The sequence below is a fragment of the Cavenderia fasciculata genome (assembly GCF_000203815.1).
Source record: "Cavenderia fasciculata unplaced genomic scaffold Scf_Dfasci-F-a-25c12.r2-5, whole genome shotgun sequence".
NCBI lineage: Eukaryota > Evosea > Eumycetozoa > Acytosteliales > Cavenderiaceae > Cavenderia > Cavenderia fasciculata.
In genome coordinates, this window is record NW_004457729.1 from 1,241,150 (window position 1) to 1,261,908 (window position 20,759).

Below are 20,759 nucleotides of genomic sequence, written 5' to 3' on the forward strand. Positions count from 1 at the left end.
TCTGATGAACAACAATAATGAATTTCATTTGGCTCATCAACATCTCTCAAAATAGATAGTAGATAGATACATAAAGTAAAATGGATCAACCATCAACGACAACAACAACAACAACATCAACCTACTCTTCTTCTTCATCTTCATCTACGACGTCATGTCTAATATCATTATTCAGAGTTAGAATTAAAAAGGTTGATTGTAAAACAAATAATCAAGAAATGATTCATAATATGTTTAATAAATACCAACCCATCAACATATCAATATGTGATAATACAATGGTAACTTTGATAGATAGATAGATAGATAGATAGAGATGATTAATTTGTTAAACTAATTATTTGTTTGTTTATTTATTTGTTTAGGTAGGAACTGTATTTTTAACATTTGATCATTTAGATAGAGCATTGAAATGTATTGAATCTATCAATAGTGATGATAGTAATCAAATGAATGCAATCATGGCAAGTGAATCATTGGGAGGAGGAGGAGGCATTGAATCATTGAAAAAGTTAAATGTGGCCAATGCATTGTTTGGCAATGACAGAGAACTGATGAAAACGACGACATTGGCAGGTACCGGTAATCAACCAGACCACTTTTTATATCCTCCACCAAATCAATTGATCATTGATAATATCAACAAGACCATGTTGGCCGTACCAGAATTCTATACCAACATACTACATCTAATGAATAGAATGAATCTACCTCCTCCTTTTACCCATCCTTTTCCAGGTGAATCACCTTCCAGTATAGTATCATCATCATCATTACAAACTGAAAGAAAAAGAAAAACAAATACAAATAGTAATAATAGTAATAATAGTAATAATAGTAATAATAGTAATCAAATGATGATTGAAAAAGAGGAAGATGAAGATGATACTAGTAGTAGTTTAAACCAAAAACAAGAAAGAATGGAAGAAGAAATACCAATACCTGAACAACCAAATATAATAATAATAATGAGTGATGAAAAACAAGGAGAAAAGAAAATAGAGAATTCAAAAAAGAAAGCTAAACAATCACATCATTCACCTACTACCAATGATAATAATAATAATGGAGATAAATATTATAGTAGAGAGAATGTAATTAGTTTGGAAGAATTGACAAGAAATCAAATACCTTTGGATGAATTGGAAAAGAATGTATTGAAAAAGAAATTGGAAATTGGACAAGAATCAAAAAGATTGTATCTAAAGAACCTATCAAAAGATGTAGTACTGGCAGACTTGGAATATATCTTTGGAAGATACTTTGCATCTAAAAAGGAAATGAATGATAATTGTCAAATTACACATTTCAATAGTGGTAGATTAAAGAACCAAGCTTTTGTCGTATTTTCATCACAATCTATTGCCAATGATGCCTTAAATCAAGTTCAAGGTTATAATTTAAAAAACAAACCAATTATTATTGTATGTTTAAATCAACAAAAAATATTATTAAATCCTAGGACATTGATTAACTGTTTTATTTATATTTAGCAATATGGAAAGCATAGTAATGTTACTAGTAAATAAACTTTGAAACAATAAATATATTATACCTTTTATATTATACACTATCTTCAATTTTGTATCGGAAGAGGAAGAAGATAATTGGATGGAAAGGCAAGGTGAACAAGTCGAGTTGCGACCATTTGAGTTTATTCACAGTGTATAACTTCCTCAGCTCGTTTCGTTGACAATCATCCCGAAAAAAAATGTTAAAAATGTCGAAAAAACCAAAACATTTTTAACATTTTTAAACATATTTAACAAGAAGTTTATTACTATAATCCTCTAATGTTTTTGTATTTATTTGTGAGATATCCTACAACTGACCATATTTGATCATGTTGTTGAAGAATTTTTGAAGGATCGGAAAATTTGATCCTCAAAGTCGCTTTGCATGCTTCCCACTTTTTCATATGGGCAAACACATTTTCTATGATAATTCTAATGGCTTTAAATCTTTTGTCAGCCTCACCTCTATTAAAACTAGCTTTAGGATTTCTATCGTTAACCAAAAAGTGTTTATACATGCCATGACAACCTATGAATCCTTTGTCTCCCAAAATAAACTCGAGAACTTCGTCTAGTTTAGAATAGAAAGCTCTTGATTCATTGGCGAGGTTAATATCATTTCTTGATCCAGGTCTTGATTTAGACATGAAAATAATCTTTCCAGTGGGAGTACAAAAGACAAGTTTGGTTATTGAGAAATATCCTTTCTTTCCACTATAAAAATTCATTGCAATTTCGGAATCCATGGGAACTGAAATTCTTTGTTCTGATCCATCTGCCACTGATGTAACCATGCAAGATTCATTGGTGTCTTTAACATAAATTGAATAGTGCTCTTTGTCCATTCTTTTTGAAAAATAGTAATCGAAATTCTCTTGGCAGAGAGGATATAACAAATCCAAAGTGTTAGACGTGTATTCTTCTACAGTAGTTTGCGATATTTTAAAAAATGCAGATAGAACAATTCTCTTTGGGTAGTGACGGAGCCAACAAAGTGTAATAAACAACTGGCCCCTGATTGAATACTTTGATTTAGTGCCTCTGGTTTCTGTTTTTGTCTTTTGCAATCATATAGTGTTTTGATATAAATCTTGGAAATCTTCAAATTTAAGTCCAATGAACGATACTATTTCATCTTCCAAGTACTCTATAATCTTGTTAATTTCTAGAGAAGAAGATATGTGTCAATAATTAATAGTTGTTAGTTTATTTCTTGCCAGAACTTTTACTTTTATCTTTGTCTTTGGGTGCTGCAGCCTTTTTAGCTGGAGCCTTTTTAGTTGTCGGCTTTGGTGGTGTAGATGCTTTTCTTTTCTTATCTGTATGTTGTTCTTCATCTTCTACTACATATCCCTCTTCATCTTCTTCATGGCTGGATTCCTCGTCTGAATCATCATCTTTTCCTTTTTCCTTATTCGTTTCCTTCTTTTCCTTTTTGTCTTTTTTAGGTTGTTCTAGAATAAGGTATCAGTTGTATGTACTTTATAAGTAGTAATAAAAATTATAATACATACTAGATTCGATATAAGCAGACCAGGTTTTACCTGATGATGAACCAAAGTATTTTTGGAAACAAGAATATGTGCAAAAGTACAGATAATTATCCTTGATTGGAGTGAGTGAGGACGCTTTGCATCTTATGCTCATCGTGCATTTGTTTGGACATGATGCACATTTAACCAACTCTTCTTTTGGGCGGTTTGATATTGATTCTTTTACATCATCTAATGATATAGGTCTTGCCAGAAGAGGTCTAACGAGATGAGTTTGACAATATTCATCCGTAATGTGTGCAGGTTTACACAATGTAATTTGTTTGTCGAAACAAGTGATTTCTATTCTGTTGCTGCCTCTCACTGAGTTGGTACAAAATATCACATCTTTCTGCTGCACCTTAAATTGGTTACCAAGTGTGCACACTCCTTGGTCTCCATCAGGAATATCTAGATTAATTAAGTTGCTACTGTTGTTATATGTATGAATATCTGCTTGCTTTAAAAACTCTTTCTTGACATGAAAAGTCTCTTCCATAAAACTATTATCCATTGCAATTGAGGAATTACTTGGTGTTGGTGGTGGAGAGGAGAAGATAGAATTTGTTGGTGAATCATATCTAAATACTGGAGGAGGTGGTTGAGATGTTGTAACAATTGTTGTTGCTTTGCGTTGCTTATATTTTTCTTGCAAGGTTGCATGTTTAACTTTTAATATTTGATGTTCTTTATCTGATTGTGTTAGCTTCTCGAACTCTTGTGATGTTGGGAGAGTACCACCGCATCCATAACGAAAGAGAAGAGAAGGGATGCATGTGTCAAGTAAATGTGCTTTGACATCACAAAGAGGGATAATTTTCGCACAAATCTTACAAATAACAGTTAAAACATCATCCATTATATTGAACTCCTGTAACTAGCACTGCTGATTGATATATACTAAAGTTATACGTTTAAATTAAGGTAGTACTTGTAATGTTTAAAATGTTAAAAATGTTAAAAATGTTTAGATGTTTTCGACATTTTTAACATTTTTTTTCGGGATGGTTATAACCATCAGGGATATCTCTACAACGATTTTATTCGGTAAAAATTTTCGTGAAACCAATCTTCTTAGACCTTCTTAAATTATTAGCCAGAGTTCTTATTATTCTTATTATTCTTATTATTCTTATTGTTCTTATTGTTTTTATTGTTCTTATTGTTCTTATTAATTATATATATATTATATTATATTATTATTATATTACAATGTCCAAAGCTATTATCTTTACTCTAGCAATTGTAGCACTCTCAATTTCATCGGTTGTTGTCAACGCATACAACGTTGTCGACGTCGACGCCGATACCTCTGGGACCATTACATTATCACAATTCCAATGTTTAGCTCAACAAAACGAAAAGATCATCATCGAAGCTTGGTCTGGTGGTATTGGTCTCAATAAAAATTGTATGTATCTCTCTCGACCTGCTTGCGTATCAAATAATCGAAATGAACAATTTTTTTCTAATTTAAATTAATTAATTATTATTATTTTATATTAATAGTGGCTGCTGCTTATCAACGTGCCACCGCCGCTAAATTACAAGTTGATCTAGTAAGTATTTAAACATCAATTGCAAGTGACAAATATAATATCATCTTTCTTTCTTACTTATTATTTTTGAACAAATCTATATGTTTTATAGTATGCATTTTTCTGTAGCAAATGTGATGGAAATAATCCAGTATCTAATCCAATAAAGACCTTGAAATCTTATTTCATGGAAAATGATATCAACTTTGGTACCCTTTGGATTGAAGTTGAACAATGCGATGGATGTTGGTCAGGATCAGTTTCAGAAAACGCTCAATTTGTTGTCCAAACCGTCAAAGCTGCCATTTCTCTCCAAATCACCATCGGTATCTACTCTTCTGTTGATGAATGGGCTCAAACCGTCGGTTCATTCGACGATTATTCAGCCCTCAAACAATGGTATGCTCACTATGATGGTGTCCCCTCTTTCAATGACACCGAGTACTACTCTTATGGTGGTTGGACAAAGCCAACTATGAAGCAATATATTGGTATGTATAAAATACATCACACACGCTGACTATTTCAACTAAACCGCCTTCGTACCGATATCTAATGTTATTATTCTTTTTTCTATTGATCTCTCGTTTAGGTAACACTCAACAATGCGGTGTCAATGTTGATTTGAACTATTTTGCTGGGTTCTCTCCTACTACTGTCATCATAACCTCTGGATCTCACTCTAGCACTGGAACTTCTTCCAGCACTGGATCCTCTTCCACCTCTGGATCTGGTTCAGCCACTGGTTCAACTGCTGGCCAAACCTCTACCTCTGGTTCATCTTACTAGTATTACAATTGGGAATCAAGTAAATTTCCAATTGATCAAAAAGAAGAATGGATACATAGCCGAATCACAAACTAATCAATGAGCTGTCGATCGATCGCTCTTACAACCATTGAAATAAACTTATTGTTTTTTAGGAATAGAAAAAATAACAATATTATTCACAATTTCATTGTCCTTTTTGTAATCGTTTTATTATTACTATATTAATTGTTTTTCCACAATAGACAAAAGCTACTAGATATTGGATTGTGAAGATAATTGAATTAAATGATAGATGAATTTTATAATTGATGGATATGAAACAAAACCAACTGTTTTAATAATTGGATCATCAACACTTGTTACCCAAATACCATGTATTTGATTATCTACCATTAATTTGAACATATCAATTAATGCTGTCTCCTTTGTAACTGTTATTGGTCCAATTTTACTCTAAAAAAGAAATAATTAATAAAAGTATTAAATTAATTTTAAGTTATACTTTATAAGTTTACTTACAATTGATCTATGAATAGATAAAAACTCTTTAATTGATAATTGAAGATCGTGGATATTGGTATCTACAATACCTTTGATATCGGTGATACTAAAATTAGCATGAATGGAACCAGTTTTACTATCGACAATGGCAGCTGACTGTTTTCCTTTGGATTCTAGTTGATCGAATACATAGGCAGTTTTAATGTCATCGGTGGCAGTGATATAGTCTGTATCGATCAACTCGTGTTCAAAAGCACCCAATTCCGTAAAAAATAGTGATGGCAACTTTTCACGATGATAGACTATACTACGAATGAGGTCACTCGTAGATACCATGCTAATGATTTGATCGTGGTCAATCACTGGAACCCTACTATAATTGGTTTGGTCAAGAATTTTGCATAGAAATGCCATAGAATCATTTAGATAGACTCTATATGGTTTGTATCTTTTACTAGACAGAGCATCCAAAACGTCGATAATAGGAGTATGTTTGAAAAATTGACTCCATTTATCCACTGGGTCATTATCTTGATTTTTGGTCTTATCAACACTATCATTCCAAGTTGAAATTTTAATCTTTCCAACTATTGTATCAACCATTTTAGGATCTTTAAAGAATGCCAATAGATATGCCAATATTTCATAAACACCAACCATTCCCAAATAATTACAAACATTTGCATTCTTTTCACCAGTACCCAAAGTTTCATCAAATACAGGTGCTGCATACAGCCCATTCTCTTTTAACATTCTAAGTGCATCACCAACATTTGTCAAATGTGCTGAAAATGATACCAATAATTTTCCTTGTAATTGTTCATTATTATTATTATTATTATTATTATTATTAAATTGACCTCCACTTCTATTTATAAATTTCTTTTCATTTATAATATCTCTAATCTTCCTACCATACATTAAATCATACCATCTCGATGTTTTCAATTCTTGATAGTAATAATTATTATCTTTTTTCTCGATTATTCCTACATTTTCTATGCTCGACACTAACTCCACTTTCCTCTCTTGACTGATTTGTAATGGTTGTTCTCCACTCGATTTTTTATTCTTTTCCTCCTCTTGACCTATTGACGTGATATCTGTTTTTCTTCTATTCATCATCATCTCTTTTTTTCTTTTTTAAATATGTATAACTATTATACTATTATTATTATAGATTATAGGACTAGTATTATTATTATTATTCCCATTTCATACTATCCTACAATCTATGGAAAATATATTTTTATTAATAAAAAAAATAGAAAATTAAAAATAAATTCAAGATAATTACCATATTTGCAACAGATTTAAAGGAATCGAATATTTTATTTATTATCCTAGAGTTGGGGGTGTCTCATGACTTTGGAATCCTTTTTCCTCCTATACCAATTTAATTAATATTAAAAAAAACAAGTTCTCGAGGAGTCGTCAACATCACACTTTGCCAATCGATTCATTCAAAATACAATTTAGTATTAATTTGTAAAGCTCTAGAGAGAGAGAGATACATAGATATATTTTTATAAATAGAGATGAATACTACAACTATAGCAACAGTAGTTGTACCTACAACTACTACAACTACGACTACAACTACAATATCAACACCACCAACAGCAAGACAATTAAGATTAACACTCAAAACAAAGAAGAAAAAGAGAGTTCAATGGAGTGAAGACACTGTAGACAATGAAAATATGAGTAAAAAGAAATCAAAGAGTATGTTGAACAACAACACAGCAGCAGCTGATACTTTAAGAAGAACAACAAGTACATTCTTGATACAAAGCAAGCTATAGTATAGTATTATAGTTATAGTGTTGTAAAAGTATATCAATTTTCATTATTATTAACACTCTCTATCTCTATCTAATTCTAGAATGTTGTATATTTCATAAAAAGAAACCATTTGATGAGAGTAGTGATGAAAGTAGTGGAGATGAAAGAAAAGAAGTAACAGAAAAAGGTAATACTAGTAGCATTATCATGATGAATAATATATTATGATGTTGGAATATAAATATTAATATAGATCTTGGATGTTGTTTAGATTGTAGTTGTAGTCATACTGAAGAACATGAACATGAACATGGTGAAGATGGACATGAACATGGCGATGATGAAAAGAAGAAGAGTGACCATGACAATGGTCATCACCACTCACACGAACATTCCAGCAATCATAATGGACAACCTTGCTCTGCTGAGCAATAATAATCCAACTGGAAATACCAGTGCAAAAATATTTGCATTACTAGTAGGCCAATGACTACACAGGCATATTCGTTCATTAGTGGGGGGGGGGGGGGGGGGGGGCAACGTTACAACAATCTATGACCCCATTTCACAGAAGGGAAACATGTGTGTTTCAAAAAATCTGACCAGTGGAGAAAAGAAAACGATCACCACCCAATGCACACCACCAACAATGACAAGGCGCCAAACAAAAAAAAACAAAAAAGAAGAAAAAACAATAATTAATATTCATTTATTAATTTAAAATACTAAAACTACTACTCTAACCAACCAACCAAACAACCAACCAAACAACAATATACTTACTTATATGTTTGACTCTCATAAAAAAAAAGACCTCCTTTCAAACTTTCCAAAACTTAGAAATAAAGATAAATGACTTATGAATTTCATAACCGACAACATCCGAATTCATTCTCTGTGATTCTCTTTGGTGACTACGTTTTTTTTTTTTTTTTTTTTTGAAAGCAATTCTCTCTGTCCCCACTTTTGCACACACCTCCATACAAAACTGGTCGATTATTTATTATTATTACACATATATTACGCAATTTATTATTTATATATTACTTTCCCTCCACCTGTACCAAATTATCATTCAATATTATTATTATTTGCAATAGTAGTAGTCAACAACTAAGTGATCAAACGCATTTTCATCCACATCACAACTGTAAGTGAGAAACAATAGAAATAGAACAGAATAGAACAAAAAAATCATAGTGACAACAATCGATCAAAACACATGTGATAAATAAACAAAAGTTGATAGTAATATCGTAAAAGAGAGAGAGAGAGATAGTACAACAACATTATTATAATATTATTATTATTATTATTATGACACACTCAATCCATCCATAGATATTATCAATACGAACTCCGTCCTCGTCCTTTGCAACTCTCAACCCACCCACATTAATTAATACAATAATAATAATTAAGGAGGAGCAAGTGTTGGTAAAGAAAGAAAGACAAGGGAGGAGGAGGAGGAGATGTCGTGTTTAATACTTCGTTCCAACCCTCCAACAACACCATCCTCGTAACCTGAAGAAAAATTAATTTTTTTTTTTTCAATTAATAATAATGGTGATAATTATTTGACAAATAATAGTATTACTACTACTACTATCATTCAAATTTATTCTTGTCAATAATAATAATAATAATAACAAATAATATTAATAATAATAATAATAATAATCGACGACGACTATATATCTTATTCTCGAGCACTCAACACACCATCATCACATTATCATCACCATCGCCATCTTAATCATCATCATACCTTTTTTTTTTGTTACATAGACAAACAACAACTAACTCTGTAATTTATCAATCAAAACCAATATTATAGTAGTAGCATTATTATTATTATTATTATAAATTAGATTCACCTTTTTTAAAACAAAAAAAAAAAACAACAAGAAGAAACAAACATTCATTCAACTCTAATAGTTAATTAGTTTACCGCCGAATAAAATCACATTATATAAATAGATAGACATGTCAAGATTAACAGGTCAAGAAGAATATGATTACTTGTATAAAAGTAGGTCGACTCTTAAATAATAATAATATGTAGCAATGAACAATCAATCAACTAACAACTATTTGTATTTTTCTAAACAATTTAGTCGTACTCATTGGAGACAGTGGTGTAGGAAAGAGTAATTTGTTATCTAGATTCACAAGAAATGAATTCAACCTTGAAACCAAGTCGACTATTGGTGTAGAGTTTGCTACCAGATCTATAGAAACCGAAGGAAAGATTATCAAGGCCCAAATTGTATGATCATTAGATAAATAGATAAATAATAGACAGACAGACAGACATACAGATAGATAGATAGATATAGTTGTAGACAATATATATGTTTGGATTCTAACCTTTTTTTTATTATTTAATTCAAGTGGGATACTGCTGGTCAAGAAAGATATAGAGCTATTACATCTGCATATTACCGTGGTGCTGTTGGTGCTTTGTTGGTTTATGATATCGCAAAGCAAGCTACTTATAAGAGTGTCGAAAGATGGTTGACTGAATTGCGTGAAAATGCCGATCGTAATATTGAAATTATGTTGGTTGGTAACAAGAACGATTTGAGACACTTGCGTGAAGTTAGCACTGATGAAGCAAAGGATTTTGCCGAGAAACATAAACTCTCATTTATTGAAACCTCTGGTATATATCCAAAAAAGAAGAAAGAAGAAAAGGAAGAAAAAAGTGGTGATATTAATTAATTATTATTTATTTATTTTTAGCTTTGGACTCTAGCAATGTAGAAATCGCCTTCCAAACCATTTTGACTCAAATCTGTCACTCTATGAACCGTCAACCAAGCATTTCAGGTGGCCAGTCTGGTGGTGAAGATCATACACCAACCCCTGGAGAACATATTGACTTTACTGCCAATGCCTCCAACAAACCACAAAATGGGTGCTCATGCTAACCCGTATATTATATTAATAACAACAATTTAAAATACAATAACACTATTAAATTTAATCAAAAAGTCTGATGCGTCTTTCATATGAGTATTAAGCATGGGAGGAGTATTAATTTATTTATTTAATTTATTGAAAAATCAATTCTTTTGAATATTTACTAATATTCAGGTACCTGCTTCTATCAGAGTTTATTACAAGCTATTTAACATGCTACCTATTCATCATGTCTCACAGAAGCTGCCTTAAAACATCTTGAGCATGCTTTAGACATTATCAACAATTCAAAATTTGAAAGTGACTCCCTCAAAAGGGCAGCAATATCAAGAACGAACAATAGTGTGATTGCATTACAAGTCATCTGTGCTTTCAAGATGGATGGTGGGGTAAATGATTTTATAGATCTTTTAGAATAAGGTAAGGCATCAAGAATCAAAAGAGAAAGTTTTCCAATTTATTAATTAATATTGTTTAACATAGAAAAATCAGACAAGTCTGGCTATGAGAATATTATCCAAAAATTAGATAGAATGGATTCCAAGATTGAACAGAATTTGAAAGGAACCAAACAATCGAAGCCATCCGAAAATTCCTTCCCCTGCTGGGACCTATCAGAGATTCAATTAAAAAAACCTTTACCAATTCAATCATACAAGCAGTGGACATCCTCAAAGAAAGAACCGTTACCTATCCCAGCGTATCAAAGGATCTCATTGAATGAAGCAATGGAATCAGTATCCAGGGACAGGAATTTTTGTAGTGGTGCAAACAATGAACCCATTTTGTTCTTTAAAAAGTATTACATAGAATAAACAATATGTTTTCATATAGTTTAGGTGTTATTAGTTTCATTATTAATTTGGGATTTTCAATATAGACTTTTAAATATAATTTAATTGTATAATGCAGTAATAACAAAAGTTCCAGATGGAATTGAATTTGGATTTGTGAATGATGTAACTTTGAGTGTGGTAATATAAAATACATCTAAATAGAGAGTGTCATCAGCAGAATTGAGGATTGTGATGGTTCCAGTAGTTTGATCAAATACAAATGGTTGAATGTCAATGTTGAATTGTTTGTCAGTGTCGGTGTCTTTGTAGACATTGGTGACAGGTCCACTCAATTCGATTTGAGCAATTGTCACACCAACACCCTTGTCAATACGACAGTATATGAGTTGACCTTGGTAGAAAAAGATTTGTTCGACTCCATTTAAAGGTGTTGGTTCTATGTCTAGTGGCAGGATGGCATAGTTATCGAGAACAAAATTGAACTTTAAGATGGCGGCACTGGTTCCAATGGTATAGTAAATGTAATAATCTTGGTTGGGTGCATCATAAGCACCAACTGGATTAATTGGAACATTACTATTTGGTATATATCCTTGTCCTAAAATAATTGGTGGTCTAAATAGATAGAGATAGAGATAGAGATATGTGGATTTTAGAATATTTTCTTTTGCAAATACTCTAATCTTGTGTTTATACTTACAATGGTCTAACACTAGGACCAAAACGCCATTGTAATAATGCCAAATAGTTTTCTCCATTTAAAGGAACGGAGCCTGGAATATATAGAATTCTGTATGCAGAGTCGAATACATATTCTTGTTTCACAAAATTGTATTTATAGTTTGGTGAGAATGTAAGTTCGGTAGTGAATGAATTATCCTATAATTATAGAAACAAAAGTTGAGTTTTAACGAAATTGATTGGTCAGATTAGAATGAGCGAGAATTTACATACCGATGTACTATAGGTATTGATTTGGAGATTACTTGGATTCTGACAAACAGTCATGATATCATTACTTGATCCATTCTTTGGTAAAAAGCCAAGCACTTGAAGATCAGGTGCGGCATTGGTCGTAGACAGTGTAATATTACCATTTGATAATGAATAGACACCATAGTATGTTTCTTCTTTTATTTGACTAAAGAATTGAAAGGTTTCTGGTTGGCAGTTCTATTTAGAGAAAATAGGAGAGAAAGAGATATTAGAGACATTACAAATGAAGAATGTTTTGATTGATTTATAAAATATTTACAATTAAACCAACCAAGAATAAAATGACAAGAGATAATAATAATTTCATTGTTTAGTGATTGTTACAGTTTTGAAAATGAAGATGAGGAGATCACCAAACAACAATGAATAAATAATTAATATCCCCTTTAAAAAAATATCTTTTTTATATGGAACCAAATCAAAGGTCATTTTTTATGGAACCAAAAGAGATTTTTTTTCGATTGTTTTTTTTTTTTTTTTTTAAGATAATTTGGAAGGTCCTTCCCTATCTTTCCAATTCAGGTTATCTGATATCTCTTCCTTTTTTAATAGGACTAGAAATTTATAGGGAGGATTCGATGGACATACAAATGTTTCAACCTGCGCTAACTTTCTTTGAATATATTGCTCAAAAGAGATATTCATGTAGTTTCGTGTAATTTTTAAGATCAATTTGTTTGCATATATTTGACGATATTGAAACACCGAATCTGACAGCCCCGAGACAATTTGAAACAGCTGATATTTCAATTAAAGTAACATAACATGACGAAATAAATAGAGAAGATAGAACAAGTGAACTAATTGCCACAACATAAGGAATAAGGAAAATCTATTGTTGTTTTTTTAAGTAATTCTTTTCCTGTTCTCTCCTATCGGGAAGAGTAGTACTCAGAAGTTACAAAGTTTTATTAATTATACATTTTAAGCCGGGCTTAAAAAACGGGAAGGGACCCCGTGAAGATTGTAAAATTAAAAATCTGAAGCACAAATGCTCTATCATATAAGGGTTAGTATCCTGGACTTTGAATCCAGTCATCTGAGTTCGAATCTCAGTAGAGCAAATTTTTGTTTTGTTGTCGCTTGTTGCTGTCGCTTGTTGCTGTCGCTTGTTGCTGTCGCTTGTTGCTGTCGCTTGTTGCTGTCGCTTGTTGCTGTCGCTTGTTGCTGTCGCTTGTTGCTGCCGCTTGTTTGCCAGCCTTGCTTGTTTTTGCCATCTGTCAGATGTGTTGTCGATTGGTATTTGTTGTCTAATAGTACTTGGTATATTTCACCCAAGGAGAATTGGCCGTTTGGAGAGCATTGGTTTTGACCTGATGGTAAGAGCTTCACCTTTCATTTTGTAAATGATGTTTGTGAAAGTTGAGCTAGATACTGTGAGGTGCATCTCCCTTCTGTAATTCGCTTTAGCCAAGCTCTTGCGTAGGGTGCGGTGTATCTGTTGTTGTATGCTTCGTTCCAGTATCTATTTATAATCCATTATTTTTGAGCCATATATCGTAGTCTCATGGTGCAACAACATCAGTTGACCATTCCAATAGATGTTCAAGTGTATCCAATGTTGCATTACGATGAAGGCAGTATTGAGTGATCATCCAACAACTTCAAGTTGTTGTTGTTGTTGTTGTTTTGATATATTACTGATATGTTTGATATGTCGACCTAATCACAATGAAATGTGATCATCGTAGTTTAGTTCGTTGAACATAAAAAAAATCAATTATTAAATTAAAGAGAGGAATGAGCTCAATTATCTTCATTGCATTATTATGTTTCGTTCTAAAATTCTAAATTATCTTTTATTAATACCCATACCAATATTCATAAACAATGAAATCGTATCAGTTCAACTAAATAGAGTGGAAGAGTACAACAACGACGACAGTTCCTTGACCAAGCACCCTTCATTTACAGAGTTGCTATTAGTTGACAAGTTCACAAAGCAATTCAACTCTGGTGATTTAGTATCTATAATGTATGAGAAAGAGTTTTGTGAATAGATGATAGTCAAGACTAACACCTACCTTTTACTTTTAGTAATCCAAGTAAAATCAATGAAAATATAATACGAAAGATAGTAATGACTGATCACGATTCACTTTTTACTTCACTTGCACCTCGTATACCAAGAGGTCATTTTATGTTTAAATCATTAAAATCGGATCAAACTTCATTTACAACTTTAAATATTAGAGATGAAAAGGAAGGAGGTGTATTCCAACAAGTATCTGCATCTGGTCCACATCCAATAGGTTTTATCAATGGTAAAGTAATTGGATCATTATGGCCACTATTTTAAAAAGAGAAAGACATAAATCAACTTTGTACAAATATATATAAATCTCTGATATAATTATTATTATTTAATTTAATTTATTATTTCCTTTTTTTTTAAATTGATTTAATATCAACAGCAAATTTAATTAAATTTGAATTGATGTTTCCAGTTTGAGGGAAATCAATTTTGGCTACAAAATCGACAAGAGTTTGACCACGAGATTGTAACTCGTCAAGAGCTAGACGGACGCTAGAGAATACATTTTGTTGGGCTGGGGGGAGTACAGACGAGCCAAAAGACGACTGGGAGATGGGCAGGGTGCTGTAGTGGATTTGGACAAGACGGGCAATCGTGTCGAGGAGTGCTTGGACAATGACTGAAAAGTTTTTGGCAATGTGTGGCGAGAGGAAACGGAAGTTGTGAGCCATCTGGTCAACGTCGGATGATCGCACTGGGATGATTGAAATTGAGTCGAGGGCATCCAATGCCTTTTGGTAGCTCTCTAGATGGAAATGCTCGAAAAATTCAGAGAGCAAGAGCAACTGCTCAAATGTTTTGTAGGCGAGACGGTCGCTGTGGCCGTCGAGCACCAACTTTTGTTTGATCGTGTCGGCACGGTACAATTGCACGCCAAATTGGTAGAGTTGACGTTGCACATCAGACACGTTGGCAAAGACGGTGGCAAAGTAGCTGTTGAATAGTTCCAAGACGCGTGGGTACTGCTCCAACAACAACCAATATTCGATAGCAGCCTGCACATTGTTCTTGGACTCGTACGAGAGCGCAGAGTGCTCCATGATGGCACGCCACTCCTTTTCGTCGATATATTCGCTGAGGTGACGAGCAAACTTGGTGTCACGGGTCGATGTGACGATGAGATCGGCGATACACTGGCATCGGATACCCGTGTCGTCAATCAAGAGGTAGTAGTCGAGTGCTTCATTTGTGTCAGTCTCGGACGCAAACGATTTGATGTAGCGACGAATCATGGCGACCAAGTTCAACGTGTTGGTACGCACATTGTAGAGATCGGACAACGAACCGTCGACAATGGTATTTTCGGGGGCGGGCAATCTCAACATACCAAATTGGTCAAGTGCAATGGCCATGTGCAAGGCATCGGCAGTGTACAATCCATTCGATCCATCGTACAACCCGACAATTGCCAATTCAAATTGACAAGACAACAATCTAAGTTGAACCAATACAAATGGATCAAATGGTGTTTGATCCAATGTTTCATTGATTGATGCTTGTAGCATTGATAATGTATAAGATGATTCGTTACCAGTAGACGCACCAGTCTTTGATGAATCTCTAACAAAACATAAACGCCACCATATTAAATCTTGAATAAATGGGAACAACAGCTTGTTTGAATGTACATTTAATGCCTCTGAGGTTGACAGTAAATTAAATACTGCAATCTTGAAATAATCCTTTGTTTCATTTCTAATATTTCTATATTCTTGACCTAATTTTATCTTTAAATCATTTGGACTAAAAGTAAAGAAAATATTAGATTAGATATCATTCATTTTGATTGTTTTCATCTTTCTCATACCAAGATTCATTATTTGATTTAAAAGTTATAATTGAATTAATTAAAGATTTGTGACGATCAGTTAGATGATTTGAAAGTTCTTTGGCAACTTTTGGATGACCGGCTCTGAGAGAATAGTAGATGAGTGACCAAATAGAACACCCACGATATTCTTCAGTGTCGAGTGGTTTTTGAATGTTAAAAGAGACATAGGAAATGATTTCCTCGGTTGGTGTTGATATGATGGAATGGGCGGGCAGCTTGGATCTGAGTGTATTGTAGAATTGATTCTCTAAAAAGCGAATCAAGTGTGAAATGACTTGTTGTCCAGACTCGGCCGCTTCCTTGACTGTCGATATCAATACCCATGCATCTTCAATCACTTGTCTATATTGTGTTGTTTCAGAGAGATGTGCTCCCATCAATTCACCAACTAAATCAAATTCTTCTTTTTTAGATCTTTGATCCAAGTATCTGTGAATGACCGATGCATATGATCTCATCTTGTTTGATAATCTTGTACGTTCTTCATATCCCAATAATCCTCCCATTCCAGTAGAAGAAGAAGATGAGTTGTTTGATCCACTTGCAAATGCACCTCTTTGAGATAACAATAGTTGTTGTTGTTGATGTTGATTATTATGTTGAGTAGAAGTTAATAACAATGATTGTTCCAATGAAGATTGAGCTCTTGGGACCTTGACCATCTTCTGTCCAAGTGTTTCCTCGAGTCTTTTCTTGTCTACCACCCATTCATTTTGAGTGCTACGTTCCATGTTGCTACGAAACTCCTTTCGCGTCATCTTTTGCACGTCTTGGATAGCTTGCATTGTGATGGCTTCAAATGTCGAGTTCAAGTATCCATTGACATCGGTAAACGATGGTTGTACCTCTGTCGTAAATGACGATGCCGATAAATTGATTAAATTATCAGACATTGTCTTTGGATCTATTTGATATTTATTAATTGCTTTTCTGTAAAAGAAAAAAAAATAAACAAACAAAAAAAGAAAGAAAAGTAAAAGAAGTATAACAACAAGTTAATATGATATCTATCATCTGATCAGTATATAGTATAGTATACTTACATTTGAACATCATATTGAGCATTTGCTTTTGATGAAGTTGTTTCACTCAACTCTTTTGATGCACTGCCGATATCGACAAGACTTCTATTTATACTACCAACACCATTGTATTGATTAGATACTCTTGATACTCTATTGAGTAGTTGTTGTGATTTATCTGATAAATCTGAGAAATCCATCTTCTCTATAGTAATATAGATATTTGATATTTAATCAAAGAAGATGAAAATATAAATACAACAAATTATGATGGTGATGTTGAAGATGTTAAAGATTGTTGCTTTGAAATTTTAATCATACAATTTTTTCAAAAAAACGAGGGTCATTGTTCAAGATTCACAAAGATCATCATTATTAAAGGATAGATAGATAGTAGATAGATAAGATAGAATGGCATTAGCTGATATTTTACACAAGACAGTTACAGGTACATTGTTTGCTGTTACCATTGTAGGTTGTGCTTACATTGGTGTAGGATCTTATGATTTACTTCAACGTAGAAAGGTAGGTTAAGTTAATACAACTTGGTGCATGCGAAGAGGTGAAAGATGATATACACAGATCTTTACTAACATACGTGTGCGTATACTTGTTTCTCCTATAGGCAAGACAAGTACAACAACAAAAGGAAGTTGATGAATTTATGGAAGTTAAATCAAGACAAGCCAATTTAATCAGACAACAAAAAGAACAAGATGATGATTAGATATAGATATATATGAATCATAATAATAATAATATAATACTGGTGGGATAATCGAATACATATATAATATTTCATGCATAAATGACATATGTAATAGTCAAATATATGGTCATATATAATATGTTGCACTAATGGGAACAAATACAAACAAACAAACACAAAACAATAATAATAATAATAATAATAGTAATAATAATAATAATAATAATAATAATACTATCTTTGATGATTATGATTCAGAGGAATATTATTACTGGTCGTCATCATCATATCTATAGGAACCAAAACATCAATGTAAATAAATAATAACCTATTTAAAATACAAACCTCAGATTATTTTAGACTGGATCCAGTCAGTAATTGATTGACATGTTCCATGATCATACTGCTGTCCTACAAGTTTAAATATACGATTTTTTTTAAAAGAATCAAAAGTAGAGAATCCCAAAGAACCGTATATTTAAACCTGTAGAACAGTTGATCGTTGATGTTTTTTTTCCAATGATATGTATAATCTAAAATTCTTTTACAATGTTATAATGAATAGAGGTGTTAGTATATTGTACTTGTTCTCCATCGTGAAGTAATACTTGACTACCAATATTGACTTGAGCATAGATTGTTCGTTGCCCAAGCATCATCATCATGATTGTTCATTTTAAAAACTTTTTGTTGATTTTCTTTGCACAGACCTATACCTTTCAATTGCTATAAAAGTGCTATATGATCTCATCTGAGCTAGGCTAGGTTGATGACTTGAAGAAAGAAAAGAATCTAGAATAATTTTAAAACTTTAACAAAAAAATCCAACCAAGAGAATTAGCCAATATTGCAATTTAAAATATTTTTTTTTTTTTTTTTTTGTAAAAGATACATATATTTTAAAAGTAAAGGAACCACTTCACTCTTGTCACATCCATCTCTCTATCTCTCTCTATCACCTAAATATGCAATCAAGAAGGAAACCAAGTATCAATAGTAAAAAGTTTTCAATCTTGGGTGTATTGGCCAAATCATTACTATTGCTGGTCATCATTTTGATTTACAATACTGTAACATTTACTAGCAAACAACCAAATGTAGAGACACTTGAAAAAGGTCATCAGGATAGTTATAATTCATTATCTGAAGATCAATTGGCAAAAAGATTAGGCCAGGTAAGAGGAGACAACAAAAAAAAAAAAAAGGAATCAATGTATATGTATGCTATATTGTTACTAAATCATTTAATCTTTTGTTGTTGTTGTTGTTGTTGTTGTTGTTGTTGTTTAGTCAATACAATTTAAAACAATATCACATGCAGAAGAATATCAAAATGATTATGAAGAGTTTATAAAGTTACATGCTTTTTTGAAAAAGACGTTCCCTTTGGTACACAGTTATTTGGATTGTCAGGTGATTGGTGATTATTCTCTATTGTATCATTGGAAGGGTCAAGACCCGACATTAAAGCCAATCATGTTTGCCGCACACATGGACGTGGTACCTATTGTCAACGAGGACAAATGGAGCTACCCACCATTCAGCGGAAAGGTGGCGGATGGCTATGTATGGGGACGTGGCTCAATGGACGACAAATTGGTGGTCATGGCACTCCTCGAAGCGATCGAGGATCAATTGGCAAGTGGTCATCACGCAACTCTACAGCGATCAATCTACTTGGCATTTGGTCATGACGAAGAGGTTGGTGGTTACAGAGGTGCTTCTAAAATGGCTGCATACCTCGAAGAAAAGGGTGTCACATTTGAATATATCCTAGATGAGGGTCTTCCCATCCTTTTACCACCCGTCTTTCCCGGTATCACCCGTCCTATTGCCACCCTTGGTATGGCTGAAAAGGGTGGTCTTAACCTACACCTCTCTGTCGCTTCTATGGGAGGTCATTCATCCATGCCTCCCAAACACACTGCCATCGGTATCCTCTCGGCTGCCATTACCAAAATCGAAGAAAATCCAATGCCTCTATCACTCCAACAAGCTCGTCTTGTTTTTGATTATGTCGGTCGTGAAGCAACCCTCCCAATGAAATTGGTATTTGCCAATATGTGGTTATTCGAACCAATCGTTTCAAAAGTATTATCAAAAACTCCTGCTTTGGATGCTCTTCAAAGGTAAAAAAAAAAAGAAAAAAGAAAAAGAAAAAAAGAAATAATATTGTTTATACTTTTTATTTTATTATTTAGAACAACAACAGCAGTAACAGTATTTAATGGTGGTAATAAACCAAATGTTTTACCAGCATTTGCAAATGCAACTATTAATTTTAGAATTGCACCATCAGATTCGATTCAAAGAGTGATTGATCATATTAGAACTACCATTGACGATGATAGAATTACATTGTCAGTTTCTGATTCTATTGAACCTGCACCTGTAACATCTCCACATACTCCATCCTTTAAATTAATTCAATCAACCATTATCCAAGAATTTTCACCAGATGTAATTGTTGCACCTGCCATTATGATCGCCAATACTGATACTAGATGGTATTGGAATTTAACGTAAGATAAAGAAGAAAAGAAATAATAATCATAAAAATCAATCAACTTTATTAACCATTACTTTTCTTTTCTTTTTTTTTTTTATAGACCAAATATTTATAGATTTTGTCCACAATTAGTTTCAAAAACTGATCATGCAAGATTCCATGGAGTAGATGAAAGAATTTCAACTTCAAATTATAAACAATTGGTTGATTTCTATTATCATTTAATTAAAAATGGTGATAAGAAATTAAATTAATATATTAAATTAAATAAATCACTACCTTTTTTTAGTGAGT

The 20,759-nt window shown here is 32.7% G+C and overlaps 12 protein-coding genes across 12 annotated transcripts; 7 read left to right on the forward strand and 5 right to left on the reverse strand.

Annotated features, from left to right (window-relative positions):
• Positions 1–80: 80 nt before the first annotated feature.
• Positions 81–1,671, forward strand: DFA_00806 (RNA recognition motif-containing protein; the record flags this gene model as incomplete). Its single annotated transcript, XM_004358730.1, has 4 exons — positions 81–281; positions 366–1,424; positions 1,494–1,521; positions 1,595–1,671. 4 exons carry the CDS (start codon positions 81–83, stop codon positions 1,669–1,671), a joined length of 1,365 nt encoding a protein of 454 aa, XP_004358787.1.
• Positions 1,672–1,780: 109 nt separating this feature from the next.
• Positions 1,781–2,359, reverse strand: DFA_00807 (uncharacterized protein; the record flags this gene model as incomplete). The annotated part of the gene is made up of 1 exon (XM_004358731.1): positions 1,781–2,359. One exon carries the CDS (start codon positions 2,357–2,359, stop codon positions 1,781–1,783), a length of 579 nt encoding a protein of 192 aa, XP_004358788.1.
• Positions 2,360–2,720: 361 nt separating this feature from the next.
• DFA_00808 (uncharacterized protein) lies at positions 2,721–3,905 on the reverse strand (the record flags this gene model as incomplete). Its single annotated transcript, XM_004358732.1, has 2 exons — positions 2,721–2,968; positions 3,029–3,905. The coding sequence occupies 2 exons, from the start codon at positions 3,903–3,905 to the stop codon at positions 2,721–2,723; spliced, it is 1,125 nt and encodes a 374-aa protein (XP_004358789.1).
• Positions 3,906–4,258: 353 nt separating this feature from the next.
• Positions 4,259–5,373, forward strand: DFA_00809 (component of the counting factor complex; the record flags this gene model as incomplete). Its single annotated transcript, XM_004358733.1, has 4 exons — positions 4,259–4,457; positions 4,556–4,605; positions 4,697–5,075; positions 5,177–5,373. 4 exons carry the CDS (start codon positions 4,259–4,261, stop codon positions 5,371–5,373), a joined length of 825 nt encoding a protein of 274 aa, XP_004358790.1.
• A 234-nt stretch (positions 5,374–5,607) lies between these two features.
• On the reverse strand, positions 5,608–6,984 carry DFA_00810 (uncharacterized protein; the record flags this gene model as incomplete). The annotated part of the gene is made up of 2 exons (XM_004358734.1): positions 5,608–5,808; positions 5,875–6,984. The coding sequence occupies 2 exons, from the start codon at positions 6,982–6,984 to the stop codon at positions 5,608–5,610; spliced, it is 1,311 nt and encodes a 436-aa protein (XP_004358791.1).
• Positions 6,985–7,394: 410 nt separating this feature from the next.
• On the forward strand, positions 7,395–8,076 carry DFA_00811 (uncharacterized protein; the record flags this gene model as incomplete). Its single annotated transcript, XM_004358735.1, has 3 exons — positions 7,395–7,581; positions 7,742–7,828; positions 7,895–8,076. The coding sequence occupies 3 exons, from the start codon at positions 7,395–7,397 to the stop codon at positions 8,074–8,076; spliced, it is 456 nt and encodes a 151-aa protein (XP_004358792.1).
• Positions 8,077–9,627: 1,551 nt separating this feature from the next.
• Positions 9,628–11,034, forward strand: rab11A (Rab GTPase; the record flags this gene model as incomplete). The annotated part of the gene is made up of 6 exons (XM_004358736.1): positions 9,628–9,665; positions 9,808–9,910; positions 10,036–10,306; positions 10,387–10,488; positions 10,807–10,955; positions 10,981–11,034. 6 exons carry the CDS (start codon positions 9,628–9,630, stop codon positions 11,032–11,034), a joined length of 717 nt encoding a protein of 238 aa, XP_004358793.1.
• Positions 11,035–11,461: 427 nt separating this feature from the next.
• On the reverse strand, positions 11,462–12,666 carry DFA_00813 (uncharacterized protein; the record flags this gene model as incomplete). The annotated part of the gene is made up of 4 exons (XM_004358737.1): positions 11,462–12,041; positions 12,064–12,242; positions 12,318–12,536; positions 12,619–12,666. 4 exons carry the CDS (start codon positions 12,664–12,666, stop codon positions 11,462–11,464), a joined length of 1,026 nt encoding a protein of 341 aa, XP_004358794.1.
• A 1,773-nt stretch (positions 12,667–14,439) lies between these two features.
• Positions 14,440–14,658, forward strand: DFA_00814 (uncharacterized protein; the record flags this gene model as incomplete). The annotated part of the gene is made up of 1 exon (XM_004358738.1): positions 14,440–14,658. The coding sequence occupies one exon, from the start codon at positions 14,440–14,442 to the stop codon at positions 14,656–14,658; it is 219 nt and encodes a 72-aa protein (XP_004358795.1).
• A 92-nt stretch (positions 14,659–14,750) lies between these two features.
• nup93 (nucleoporin 93) lies at positions 14,751–17,447 on the reverse strand (the record flags this gene model as incomplete). The annotated part of the gene is made up of 3 exons (XM_004358739.1): positions 14,751–16,137; positions 16,202–17,155; positions 17,269–17,447. The coding sequence occupies 3 exons, from the start codon at positions 17,445–17,447 to the stop codon at positions 14,751–14,753; spliced, it is 2,520 nt and encodes an 839-aa protein (XP_004358796.1).
• Positions 17,448–17,658: 211 nt separating this feature from the next.
• Positions 17,659–17,974, forward strand: DFA_00816 (uncharacterized protein; the record flags this gene model as incomplete). The annotated part of the gene is made up of 2 exons (XM_004358740.1): positions 17,659–17,772; positions 17,873–17,974. The coding sequence occupies 2 exons, from the start codon at positions 17,659–17,661 to the stop codon at positions 17,972–17,974; spliced, it is 216 nt and encodes a 71-aa protein (XP_004358797.1).
• A 947-nt stretch (positions 17,975–18,921) lies between these two features.
• On the forward strand, positions 18,922–20,719 carry DFA_00817 (peptidase M20 family protein; the record flags this gene model as incomplete). The annotated part of the gene is made up of 4 exons (XM_004358741.1): positions 18,922–19,131; positions 19,247–20,085; positions 20,158–20,478; positions 20,566–20,719. The coding sequence occupies 4 exons, from the start codon at positions 18,922–18,924 to the stop codon at positions 20,717–20,719; spliced, it is 1,524 nt and encodes a 507-aa protein (XP_004358798.1).
• Positions 20,720–20,759: the final 40 nt, after the last annotated feature.